The 14144-nt window shown below is 54.3% G+C and overlaps 1 protein-coding gene across 1 annotated transcript in view; it reads left to right on the top strand.

Moving 5' to 3' along the window:
* Window positions 1-14144, top strand: part of LOC137358896 (ubiquitin carboxyl-terminal hydrolase 11-like) — a 52990-nt gene that overhangs the window by 13207 nt on the left and 25639 nt on the right. The window contains exons 3-8 of the mRNA XM_068025101.1: window positions 344-474; window positions 3594-3708; window positions 4529-4674; window positions 4970-5031; window positions 8808-8910; window positions 13986-14144. The exon at window positions 13986-14144 is cut by the window's right edge and continues 54 nt beyond it. Coding sequence (XP_067881202.1) covers window positions 344-474; window positions 3594-3708; window positions 4529-4674; window positions 4970-5031; window positions 8808-8910; window positions 13986-14144 — 716 coding nt within the window. The remainder of the gene's footprint in view (window positions 1-343; window positions 475-3593; window positions 3709-4528; window positions 4675-4969; window positions 5032-8807; window positions 8911-13985) is intronic.

The raw sequence follows: 14144 nt of genomic DNA, 5'->3' as shown, positions 1-14144 counted from the left end.
CTCTATGACCTTTAGGCCTCTGTGGGGGTCGTGGGGTGCGGGGGGGGTGGGGTGTGGGTGGTTTGGTGGGAAGGGAATACCTTTTCCCCCCCCCCGGGTAGCTGCCCCTCCCTCCGGCTGGACGCCGTGAGTCAGTAAGGACGGCGCGTCGGGGAAGATCTCAGAGGGTCGCGGCCGATCCGAAGTCCCGCGGGTGCCTCCCGCTCCAAACCCGTGGCTGCCGCTGGGATTTTGCTGTGCCTGCAGCTTGGAGTCGCTGGTCCGGGTGGGTGCGGTGTGGGGGCAGCGGTGTGAAAGGGCGTCAAGCCTCTCTCCTGATTTCTCTTGTCCGCTCCCCGTGCAGACACCGAGTCCCAAAGGCTGAAGGCGAACCAGGTCGAGAATGAGGACTACGTGCTGCTGCACTCGGACGCTTGGCACAAGCTGGTCAGCTGGTATGGCCAGACAGAGGGGCAGGCGCCAATCGAGCGCAAGGTGAGTGAGGGCAACCTCCCCCACAGCAACAGGAGTGACAGCAGTCCCTGAAAACCAGGGATCTGACGTCCATTCTATATAAAACCCGCCCCTCCCGAAACCCCTCGATTAGATTCCAGTCTGCAACTCACTCCCGGGTATCTGTTATTCTATATATAAACCCCCCCGAACCCCTCGATTAGATTCCAGTCTGTAACTCACTCCCGGGTATCTGTTATTCTATATATAAACCCCCCGAACCCCTCGATTAGATTCCAGTCTGTAACTCACTCCCGGGTATCTGTTATTCTATATATAAACCCCCCGAACTCCTCGATTAGATTCCACACTGTAACTCACTCCCGGGTATCTGTTATTCTATATATAATCCCCCGAACCCCTCGATTAGATTCCAGTCTGTAACTCACTCCCGGGTATCTGTTATTCTATATATAAACCCCCCCGACTCCTCGATTAGATTCCAGTCTGTAACTCACTCCCGCGTATCTGTTATTCTATATATAAACCCCCCGAACTCCTCGATTAGATTCCAGTCTGTAACTCACTCCCGGGTATCTGTTATTCTATATATACACCCCCGAACCCCTCGATTAGATTCCAGTCTGTAACTCACTCCCGGGTATCTGTTATTCTATATATAAACCCCCCGAACTCCTCGATTAGATTCCAGTCTGTAACTCACTCCCGGGTATCTGTTATTCTATATATAAACCACCCGAACCCCTCGATTAGATTCCAGTCTGTAACTCACTCCCGGGTATCTGTTATTCTATATATAAACCCCCCCGACCCCTCGATTAGATTTCAGTCTGTAACTCACTCCCGGGTATCTGTTATTCTATATATAAACCCCCCGAACCCCTCGATTAGATTCCAGTCTGTAACTCACTCCCGCGTATCTGTTATTCTATATATAAACCCCCCGAACTCCTCGATTAGATTCCAGTCTGTAACTCACTCCCGGGTATCTGTTATTCTATATATAAACCACCCGAACCCCTCGATTAGATTCCAGTCTGTAACTCACTCCCGGGTATCTGTTATTCTATATATAAACCCCCCCGACCCCTCGATTAGATTTCAGTCTGTAACTCACTCCCGGGTATCTGTTATTCTATATATAAACCCCCCGAACCCCTCGATTAGATTTCAGTCTGTAACTCACTCCCAGGTATCTGTTATTCTATATATAAACCCCCCCGAACCCCTCGATTAGATTCCAGTCTGTAACTCACTCCCGGGTATCTGTTATTCTATATATAAACCCCCCGAACCCCTCGATTAGATTTCAGTCTGTAACTCACTCCCGGGTATCTGTTATTCTATATATAAACCCCCCCCGAACCCCTCGATTAGATTCCAGTCTGTAACTCACTCCCGGGTATCTCTTATTCTATATATAAACACCCCGAACCCCTCGATTAGATTTCAGTCTGTAACTCACTCCCGGATATCTGTTATTCTATATATAAACCCCCCCCCCAGACCCCTCGATTAGATTCCAGTCTGTAACTCACTCCCGGGTATCTGTTATTCTATATATAACCCCCCGAACCCCTCGATTAGATTCCAGTCTGTAACTCACTCCCGGGTATCTGTTATTCTATATATAAACCCCCCCGACCCCTCGATTAGATTCCAGTCTGTAACTCACTCCCGGGTATCTGTTATTCTATATATAAACCCCCCCCCCGGACCCCTCAATTAGATTCCAGTCTGTAACTCATTCCCGGGTATCTGTTGTTCTATATATAAACCCCCCCCCCGACCCCTCGATTAGATTCCAGTCTGTAACTCACTCCCGGGTATCTGTTATTCTATATATAAACCCCCCCCGACCCCTCGATTAGATTCCAGTCTGTAACTCACTCCCGGGTATCTGTTATTCTATATATAAACCCCCCCCCGGACCCCTCAATTAGATTCCAGTCTGTAACTCACTCCCGGGTATCTGTTATTCTATATATAAACCCCCCCCGAACCCCTCGATTAGATTCCAGTCTGTAACTCACTCCCGGGTATCTGTTATTCTATATATAAACCCCCCCCCCGGACCCCTCAATTAGATTCCAGTCTGTAACTCACTCTCGGGTATCTGTTATTCTATATATAAACCCCCCGAACCCCTCGATTAGATTCCAGTCTGTAACTCACTCTCGGGTATCTGTTATTCTATATATAAACCCCCCCCCGAACCCCTCGATTAGATTCCAGTCTGTAACTCACTCCCGGGTATCTGTTATTCTATATATAAACCCCCCGAACCCCTCGATTAGATTCCAGTCTGTAACTCACTCCCGGGTATCTGTTATTCTATATATAAACCACCCGAACCCCTCGATTAGATTCCAGTCTGTAACTCACTCTCGGGTATCTGTTATTCTATATATAAACCACCCGAACCCCTCGATTAGATTCCAGTCTGTAACTCACTCTCGGGTATCTGTTATTCTATATATAAACCCCCCCTGGACCCCTCGATTAGATTCCAGTCTGTAACTCATTCCCGGGTATCTGTTATTCTATATATAAACCCCCCCCGAACCCCTCAATTAGATACCAGTCTGTAACTCACTCCCGGGTATCTGTTATTCTATATATAAACCCCCCCTGGACCCCTCGATTAGATTCCAGTCTGTAACTCACTCCCGGGTATCTGTTATTCTATATATAAACCACCCGAACCCCTCGATTAGATTCCAGTCTGCAACTCACTCCCGGGTATCTGTTATTCTATATATAAACCCCCCGAACCCCTCGATGAGATTCCAGTCTGTAACTCACTCCCGGGTATCTGTTATTCTATATATAAACCCCCCCCGAACCCCTCGATTAGATTCCAGTCTGTAACTCATTCCCGGGTATCTGTTATTCTATATATAAACCCCCCCTGAACCCCTCGATTAGATTCCAGTCTGTAACTCACTCCCGGGTATCTGTTATTCTATATATAAACCCCCCCCGAACCCCTCGATTAGATTCCAGTCTGTAACTCACTCCCGGGTATCTGTTATTCTATATATAAACCCCCCGAACCCCTCGATTAGATTCCAGTCTGTAACTCAGTCACGGATGTGCCCGATCCTGCGTCAGTCCGAAGCTGTTGTCTCTCTCTGCAGGTTGTCAAGCTTTCCAGTCTGAAGGTGGAGGTGTATCTCGTCGACTTGGCCCTGTGTCAGTACAGCCACATGGATGAACTGGTGACCCTTTCCTTCAGCAGAGCTGATACTATAGGTAAAACTAAAGCCCCGCAGAAACAAGATGAGGTGCACAGGGCCGAGGTGGGGACTGCTGGCTGTGGTGCGTTGTGCAGCCTGGCTTGTAACTGAGCCCCGGCCCACTGTGCACGACGGCCCAAACTCCATCCCTGGCCTTACCTCGGTTACCTGATCTCATCCAGGGGCCGAACATGACAGTTGCCCTCAGTGTCGGGTGATTCTGACCTCTGCGCCCCCCGCATTTTCCCCCCCGCCTCCCCTCCCGCTCACACGTGCTGTTGGGTAAGGGGAGCCCCCTTGCCCAGCACGGACCAGTTGCCCTCTGACCGTCGCCATCAAGAGTGTGGTGGGGCGAGGGGAGACACTGCACGCTGGCGCCACCCCGGTTCATGTTGGCACTGTCACCTCGGAGTCAGCAGGTCCTGGGTTCAAAGTTCGTTCCGGAGACTGGAGCCCCGTCAACTGCACCGGTACCCTCCTGCCCCGAGTGCAGCACTGAGGGAGCGAAAGACGCCACGGCCACTATCGGAAGGACAGCGGGGGAGGACGTAGGGGCGTTCTCCCCTGTACCCCGGGTGGGGGGGTTGGGGGGGGGGGGTCGGTGGGGCCCAGTATTTATCCCTCAACCATTACTGCAAAGAACAGATGATCTAGGTCATTATCACATTGCTGTGTGTGGGATCTTGCTGTGTGCGCAAATCGTGGTTGACTGCAGTACGAAAGCGAGGGCTCCCAAAAGCGCCCTCGTGTTGGCTGTGAGGCGCTTTGGGACGGCCCCGTGACGGTGAAAGGCGCTATCGCAATGCAAGACTTGCTTTTCTTCCATCCCCGGCCAGACACGATTCACAAGGAGGCGCGGAGAGTGTTTGAGGTGCCGGCTGAGGAGGAGACCCGGATGTGGATGAGAAATTCGGACGGGTCGTGCGAGAGGCTGAGAAATCCGCAAAGCAATGTCAACGGCGTGTGTCTCTGCTCGGGGCAGGTGAGGCCTGGGCGAGGGGCGGGGGGGGGGGAGTGGTTGGCGCTCTGTCTTGAGGGAGGCATGGCGGTGGGGGGGGGGGGGGGGAGCGGGGCGTGTGCGCGCGCGAGACATGGGTGCTTGGTTAGTGTCCGCGACTGATGCCAGGATGAGTTGGAGGAGGAACCAGGGCTGAGGGGGCACCCAGTCGGCTGGGAAGGGGCCTGTCGAACGAGGCTGAGGGTCCCCAAGCAGCAGATTCAACATTGCAGCGGCGTGCTGACCAAAGAGTTAAAAGCAGCTGCCGTTGTGTTTTCAGACGCTGATCCTGGAGTCACGCAACGAGGACGGCACATGGCCGACAGCACGGCCTCACGTCAGGTCAGTGTGAAAGACCCTGCTGTCAAACGTCAGGCACCGTGCGGGGCTGTGACAGACCCGTGTCGCGTCACCGTGTGGGAGAATCGCAATCACAGACCCACGTCCCATCACCGTGTGGGGGAATCGCAATCACAGACCCACGTCCATCACCGCGTGGGGGAATCACAGACACAGACCCACGTCCATCACCGTGTGGGGGAATCACAGACACAGACCCGCGTCCCATCACCGTGTGGGGGAATCACAGACACTGACCCACATCCATCACCGTGTGGGGGAATCACAGACACAGACCCACGTCCATCACCGTGTGGGGGAATCACAGACACAGACCCACATCCCATCACCGTGTGGGGGAATCACAGACACAGACCCACATCCATCACCGTGTGAGGGAATCACAGACACAGACCCACGTCCATCACCGTGCAGGGGAATCACAGACACAGACCCGCGTCCCATCACCGTGTGGGGGAATCACAGACACAGACCCACGTCCATCACCGTGTGGGGGAATCACAGACACAGACCCACGTCCCATCACCGTGTGGGGGAATCACAGACACAGACCCACGTCCCATCACCGTGTGGGGGAATCACAGACACAGACCCACGTCCCATCACCGTGTGGGGGAATCACAGACACAGACCCACGTCCCATCACCGTGTGGGGGAATCACAGACACAGACCCACGTCCCATCACCGTGTGGGGGAATCACAGACACAGACCCACGTCCCATCACCGTGTGGGGGAATCACAGACACAGACCCACGTCCATCACCGTGTGGGGGAATCACAGACACTGACCCACGTCCCATCTCCGTGTGGGGGAATCACAGAGACAGACCTGCATCCCATCTCCGTGTGGGGGAATCACAGACACAGACCCACGTCCCATCACTGTGTGGGGGAATCACAGACACAGACCCGCATCCCATCTCCGTGTGGGGGAATCACAGACACAGACCCACGTCCCATCACTGTGTGGGGGAATCACAGACACAGACCCGCATCCCATCACTGTGTGGGGGAATCACAGACACAGACCCGCATCCCATCACTGTGTGGGGGAATCACAGATACAGACCCACATCCATCACTGTGTGGGGGAATCGCAATCACAGACCCACGTCCATCACCGTGTGGGGGAATCACAGACACTGACCCACGTCCCATCACCGTGTGGGGGAATCACAGACACAGACCCACATCCATCACCGTGTGGGGGAATCACAGACACAGACCCACATCCATCACCGTGTGGGGGAATCACAGACACAGACCCACATCCATCACCGTGTGGGGGAGTCACAGACACTAACCCACGTCCCATCACCGTGTGGGGGAATCGCAATCACAGACCCACGTCCTTCACCGTGTGGGGGAATCACAGACACAGACCCGCGTCCCATCACCGTGTGGGGGAATCACAGACACAGACCCGCGTCCCATCACTGTGTGGGGGAATCACAGACACAGACCCGCATCCCATCACTGTGTGGGGGAATCACAGACACAGACCCGCATCCCATCACTGTGTGGGGGAATCGCAATCACAGACCCACGTCCATCACCGTGTGGGGGAATCACAGACACAGACCCACGTCCCATCACCGTGTGGGGGAATCACAGACACAGACCCACATCCATCACCGTGTGGGGGAGTCACAGACACTGACCCACGTCCCATCACCGTGTGGGGGAATCGCAATCACAGACCCACGTCCTTCACCGTGTGGGGGAATCACAGACACAGACCCACGTCCCATCACCGTGTGGGGGAATCACAGATACAGACCCACCTCCATCACCGGGTGGGGGAATCACAGACACAGACCCACGTCCCATCACCGTGTGGGGGAATCACAGACACAGACCCACGTCCCATCACCGTGTGGGGGAATCACAGACACAGACCCACGTCCATCACCGTGTGGGGGAATCACAGACACAGACCCACATCTATCAGCGTGTGGGGGAATCACAGACACTGACCCACATCCATCATCGTGTGGGGGAATCACAGACACAGACCCACGTCCATCACCGTGTGGGGGAATCACAGACACAGACCCACATCCATCACCGTGTGGGGGTGTCACAGACACAGACCAACGTCCATCACTGTGTGGGAGAATCACAGACACAGACCCACATCCATCACCGTGTGGGGGTGTCACAGACACAGACCAACGTCCATCACTGTGTGGGAGAATCACAGACACAGACCCACGTCCATCACTGTGTGGGGGAGTCACAGACACAGACCCACGTTCATCACCGTGTGGGGGAGTCACAGACACTGACCCACGTCCATCACCGTGTGGGGGAATCACAGACACAGACCCACATCCATCAGCGTGTGGGGGAATCACAGACACAGACCCACGTCCCATCACCATGTGGGGGAGTCACAGACACAGACCCACGTCCATCACCGTGTGGGGGAATCACAGACACTGACCCACATCCATCACCATGTGGGGGAATCACAGACACAGACCCACATCCCATCACCGTGTGGGGGAGTCACAGACACAGACCCACGTCCATCACCGTGTGGGGGAATCACAGACACTGACCCACATCCATCACCATGTGGGGGAGTCACAGACACAGACCCACGTCCATCACCGTGTGGGGGAATCACAGACACTGACCCACATCCATCACCGTGTGGGGGAATCACAGACACAGACCCACGTTCATCACCGTGTGGGGGAATCACAGACACTGACCCACGTCCATCACCGTGTGGGGGAATCACAGACACAGACCCACGTTCACCACCGTGTGGGGGAATCACAGACACAGACCCACGTCCATCACCGTGTGGGGGAATCACAGACACAGACCCGCGTCCCATCACCGTGTGGGAGAATCACAGACACTGACCCACGTCCCATCACCGTGTGGGGGAGTCACAGACACTGACCCGCGTCCATCACCGTGTGGGGGAATCACAGACACAGACCCACGTCCATCACTGTGTGGGGGAATCACAGACACAGACCCACGTCCCATCACCGTGTGGGAGAATCACAGACACTGACCCACGTCCCATCACCGTGTGGGGGAGTCACAGACACTGACCCGCGTCCATCACCGTGTGGGGGAATCACAGACACAGACCCACATCCATCACCGTGTGGGGGAGTCACAGACACAGACCCACGTCCATCACCTTGTGGGGGGAATCACAGACACAGACCCACATCCATCACCGTGTGGGGGAGTCACAGACACAGACCCACGTCCATCACCGTGTGGGGGAATCACAGACACAGACCCGCGTCCCATCACCGTGTGGGGGAATCACAGACACAGACCCACATCCATCATCGTGTGGGGGAATCACAGACACTGACCCACGTCCATCACCGTGTGGGGGAATCACAGACACAGACCCACATCCATCACCGTGTGGGGGAATCACAGACACTGACCCACGTCCATCACCGTGTGGGGGAATCACAGACACTGACCCATGTCCCATCACCGTGTGGGGGAATCACAGACACTGACCCACGTCCCATCACCGTGCGGGGGAATCACAGACACTGACCCACATCCATCACCGTGTGGGGGAATCACAGACACTGACCCATGTCCCATCACCGTGTGGGGGAATCACAGACACTGACCCACATCCATCATCGTGTGGGGGAATCGTATGCACAGACAATTGTGCGTGCTGCCCAGGGTGTCATGGGGTTGCACCACTCTGTCTGTGAGGTGTGCCTCTAAGCTGGTGCTCTCTCCTTCTCCCACCAGACGGAACTCAGTGGACGAAGAGGGCTCCTACTATCAGGGCCAGCCTGGCGTGTGCGGTCTGAGTAACCTGGGGAACACGTGCTTCATCAACTCTGCACTCCAGGTACATGCTGGGAGTCAGGCCGAGGGAGGGTTTGTGTAAATAAAGGACAACCCAAACATGCTACAGCCAGTGCATTACTGAGGGAGCGCCGCACTGTCGGAGTGTCAGTACTGAGGGAGCGCCGCACTGTCGGAGGGTCAGTACTGAGGGAGCGCCGCACTGTCGGAGGGTCAGTACTGAGGGAGCGCCGCACTGTCGGAGGGTCAGTACTGAGGGAGCGCCGCACTGTCGGAGGGTCAGTACTGAGGGAGCGCCGCACTGTCGGTGGGTCAGTACTGAGGGAGCCCCGCACTGTCGGAGGGTCAGTACTGAGGGAGCGCCGCACTGTCGGAGGGTCAGTACTGAGGGAGCGCCGCACTGTCGGAGGGTCAGTACTGAGGGAGCGCCGCACTGTCGGAGTGTCAGTACTGAGGGAGCGCCGCACTGTCGGAGGGTCAGTACTGAGGGAGCGCCGCACTGTCGGAGTGTCAGTACTGAGGGAGCGCCGCACTGTCGGAGGGTCAGTACTGAGGGAGCGCCGCACTGTCGGAGGGTCAGTACTGAGGGAGCCCCGCACTGTCGAAGGGTCAGTACTGAGGGTGCCCCGCACTGTCGAAGGGTCAGTACTGAGGGAGCGCCGCACTGTCGAAGGGTCAGTACTGAGGGAGCGCCGCACTGTCGGAGGGTCAGTACTGAGGGAGCGCTGCACTGTCGAAGGGTCAGTACTGAGGGTGCCCCGCACTGTCGGAGGGTCAGTACTGAGGGAGCGCCGCACTGTCGGAGGGTCAGTACTGAGGGAGCGCCGCACTGTCGGAGGGTCAGTACTGAGGGAGCGCCGCGCTGTCGGAGGGTCAGTACTGAGAATTACAAGTCAATCTTCCAACGGGTGCGATAAGCTTTTGGAGTAAATATCAAGAAGACTGGTTTTATTGATGATTGGGCTGGGTACTGTCAGCATGCATGAAACATTCAGCAATATACCTCGGGGGTAGAGTAAATCAGTCACGGTGTGCGTCAGAAGTAATCTGCTGTGAATCAGGCTTGTGCAATTAAGAGCTTGAGTTACGGTTGCTTAATATAGCGAGGTTGTGATATGAGAAACTCACCAGCAAACCTGTCCACAGCCCCCACTCCAGGTGCCCACAACTGACTTGAGTGCATCCATAGAATTACAGAGTAATTACAGTACAGATACAGGCCATTCGGCCCATCAGCTCCGTGCTGGTGTTTCTGCTGCACACGAGCCCCCTCCCAGCCCCCCCCCCCCTCTCCATCTCACCCTATCAACCATATCCTTCTATTCCTCTCTCCCTCATGTGTTTCTCCACTTTCCCCTTCAATACATCGATACTGTCCACCCCGACCACTCCCTGTGGGAGCGAGTTCCACATTCTCACCACTCTCTGGGGGAAAGGAGTTTCTCCTGAATTCCCCATCGGATTTATTAGTGACTGTCTGATATTGATGGCCCCCTAGTTCTGGTCTCCACCCCCCCCCCCCCCCCCCCCCACAAGTGGAATCATCTTCTCTATGTCTACCCCATCGAAACCCCCTTCATCATTTTAAAGACCTCTATCAGGTCACCTCTCAGCCTTCTCATCTCTAGAGAAAAGAGCTGCAGCCTGTTCAGTCTTTCCTGATAGTTATAACCTCTCAGTTCTGGGATCATTCTTGTAAATCTTTTTTGCACCTTCTCCAGTGCCTCTCTATCCTTTTTATAATATGGAGACCGGAACTGTACACAGTGCTCCCAGTGTGGTCTAACCAAGGTATATGGGGACCGGAACTGTGCACAGTGCTCCCAGTGTGGTTTAACCAAGGTATATGGAGACTGGAACTGTACACAGTGCTCCCAGTGTGGTCTAACCAAGGTATATGGAGACCGGAACTGTGCACAGTGCTCCCAGTGTGGTTTAACCAAGGTATATGGAGACTGGAACTGTGCACAGTGCTCCCAGTGTGGTCTGACCAAGGTATATGGGGACTGGAACTGTGCACAGTGCTCCCAGTGTAGTCTAACCAAGGTATATGGGGACCGGAACTGTGCACAGTGCTCCCAGTGTAGTCTAACCAAGGTATATGGGGACCGGAACTGTGCGCAGTGCTCCCAGTGTGGTCTAACCAAGGTATATGGAGACTGGAAGTGTGCGCAGTGCTCCCAGTGTGGTCTAACCAAGGTATATGGGGACCGGAACTGTGCGCAGTGCTCCCAGTGTGGTCTAACCAAGGTATATAGAGACTGGAACTGTGCACAGTGCTCCCAGTGTGGTCTAACCAAGGTATATGGAGACTGGAAGTGTGCACAGTGCTCCCAGTGTGGTCTCACCAAGGTATATGGAGACTGGAACTGTGCACAGTGCTCCCAGTGTAGTCTAACCAAGGTATATGGGGACCGGAACTGTGCACAGTGCTCCCAGTGTGGTCTAACCAAGGTATATGGAGACTGGAAGTGTGCGCAGTGCTCCCAGTGTGGTCTCACCAAGGTATATAGAGACTGGAACTGTGCACAGTGCTCCCAGTGTGGTCTAACCAAGGTATATGGAGACTGGAAGTGTGTGCAGTGCTCCCAGTGTGGTCTCACCAAGGTATATGGAGACTGGAAGTGTGTGCAGTGCTCCCAGTGTGGTCTCACCAAGGTATATAGAGACTGGAACTGTGCACAGTGCTCCCAGTGTGGTCTAACCAAGGTATATGGAGACTGGAACTGTGCGCAGTGCTCCCAGTGTGGTCTAACCAAGGTATATGGAGACTGGAAGTGTGCGCAGTGCTCCCAGTGTGGTCTAACCAAGGTATATGGGGACCGGAACTGTGCGCAGTGCTCCCAGTGTGGTCTAACCAAGGTATATAGAGACTGGAACTGTGCACAGTGCTCCCAGTGTGGTCTAACCAAGGTATATGGAGACTGGAAGTGTGCACAGTGCTCCCAGTGTGGTCTCACCAAGGTATATGGAGACTGGAACTGTGCACAGTGCTCCCAGTGTAGTCTAACCAAGGTATATGGGGACCGGAACTGTGCACAGTGCTCCCAGTGTGGTCTAACCAAGGTATATGGAGACTGGAAGTGTGCGCAGTGCTCCCAGTGTGGTCTCACCAAGGTATATAGAGACTGGAACTGTGCACAGTGCTCCCAGTGTGGTCTAACCAAGGTATATGGAGACTGGAAGTGTGTGCAGTGCTCCCAGTGTGGTCTCACCAAGGTATATGGAGACTGGAAGTGTGTGCAGTGCTCCCAGTGTGGTCTCACCAAGGTATATAGAGACTGGAACTGTGCACAGTGCTCCCAGTGTGGTCTAACCAAGGTATATGGAGACTGGAAGTGTGCACAGTGCTCCCAGTGTGGTCTAACCAAGGTATATGGAGACTGGAAGTGTGCACAGTGCTCCCAGTGTGATCTAACCAAGGTATATGGAGACTGGAAGTGTGCACAGTGCTCCCAGTGTGGTCTCACCAAGGTATATAGAGACTGGAACTGTGCACAGTGCTCCCAGTGTGGTCTAACCAAGGTATATGGAGACTGGAAGTGTGCGCAGTGCTCCCAGTGTGATCTAACCAAGGTATATGGAGACTGGAAGTGTGCACAGTGCTCCCAGTGTGGTCTCACCAAGGTATATAGAGACTGGAACTGTGCACAGTGCTCCCAGTGTGGTCTAACCAGGGTATATGGAGACTGGAACTGTGCACAGTGCTCCCAGTGTGGTCTAACCAAGGTATATGGAGACTGGAAGTGTGCACAGTGCTCCCAGTGTGGTCTCACCAAGGTATATAGAGACTGGAACTGTGCACAGTGCTCCCAGTGTGGTCTAACCAAGGTATATGGAGACTGGAACTGTGCACAGTGCTCCCAGTGTGGTCTAACCAAGGTATATGGAGACTGGAAGTGTGCGCAGTGCTCCCAGTGTGATCTAACCAAGGTATATGGAGACTGGAAGTGTGCACAGTGCTCCCAGTGTGGTCTCACCAAGGTATATAGAGACTGGAACTGTGCACAGTGCTCCCAGTGTGGTCTAACCAAGGTATATGGAGACTGGAAGTGTGCACAGTGCTCCCAGTGTGGTCTCACCAAGGTATATAGAGACTGGAACTGTGCACAGTGCTCCCAGTGTGATCTAACCAAGGTATATGGAGACTGGAAGTGTGTGCAGTGCTCCCAGTGTGATCTAACCAAGGTATATGGAGACTGGAAGTGTGCGCAGTGCTCCCAGTGTGATCTAACCAAGGTATATGGAGACTGGAAGTGTGCACAGTGCTCCCAGTGTGGTCAACCAAGGTATATGGAGACTGAAGTGTGCACAGTGCTCCCAGTGTGGTCAACCAAGGTATATGGAGACTGGAAGTGTGCACAGTGCTCCCAGTGTGGTCTAACCAAGGTATATGGAGACTGGAAGTGTGCGCAGTGCTCCCAGTGTGGTCTCACCAAGGTATATGGAGACTGGAAGTGTGCACAGTGCTCCCAGTGTGGTCTAACCAAGGTATATGGAGACTGGAAGTGTGCACAGTGCTCCCAGTGTGGTCTAACCAAGGTATATGGAGACTGGAAGTGTGCGCAGTGCTCCCCAGTGTGATCTAACCAATGTTCGATCCAAGTTTAACATAACCCCTGTGCTGATCAGTTCCAGCTGTCTCGAAATGAACCACGATGGTCAGTTTGCTTTTTAAATAGGCTCATTAACCTGCCTCAATACTTCTCCTGATTGGTGAAGCCATTGGCCCCCCGCACCGCCCCCCCAGATTCCTTGACTCCTCAACCCCATTTTAGTCTCTTAGTCGTCCAGATGCCACTTCGAAAAGATACAGCACGCGGGAGCTCCTTGGTCACGTCAGTCTGGTATGCAGAGCTAAGATCAGGAGTGAAGCCTGCCAGCTCCTGAGCAAGTCCCTGCTGTGTGAGGATTGGTTTGTCTCCGAGACTCTGCATGTCGGGGGGGGTGGGGGGGTGGGGCGGGGGGGTGGGAGGCGGGAGGATTGTTTCACTGAGTTGATTTCGTCTGTGACCACATCCTTTTACCGCCTGCACATGTAGGGCGACAGGGATATGTTCTTCACTGTGCTGAGGGTCACTCACACTCTCTCCCTCCCCCTCTCTCTCTGCCCCACAGTGTCTGAGTGGTACGCCCCCCCTCACTGAGTATTTCCTCAGCAATGCTTACGTGGAGGAGTTAAACCTCGATAACCCGTTGGGCATGCATGGGGAGATTGCCGAGACCTACGCTGATCTCATCAAGCAAATGTGGTCTGGCCACCATTATACTGTCATC

Source organism: Heterodontus francisci, unplaced genomic scaffold, assembly GCF_036365525.1.
Source record: "Heterodontus francisci isolate sHetFra1 unplaced genomic scaffold, sHetFra1.hap1 HAP1_SCAFFOLD_822, whole genome shotgun sequence".
NCBI classification, from domain to species: domain Eukaryota; kingdom Metazoa; phylum Chordata; class Chondrichthyes; order Heterodontiformes; family Heterodontidae; genus Heterodontus; species Heterodontus francisci.
The sequence above is the reverse complement of the archived record's forward strand: the minus strand, read 5'-3'. Positions and strand labels throughout refer to the sequence as shown.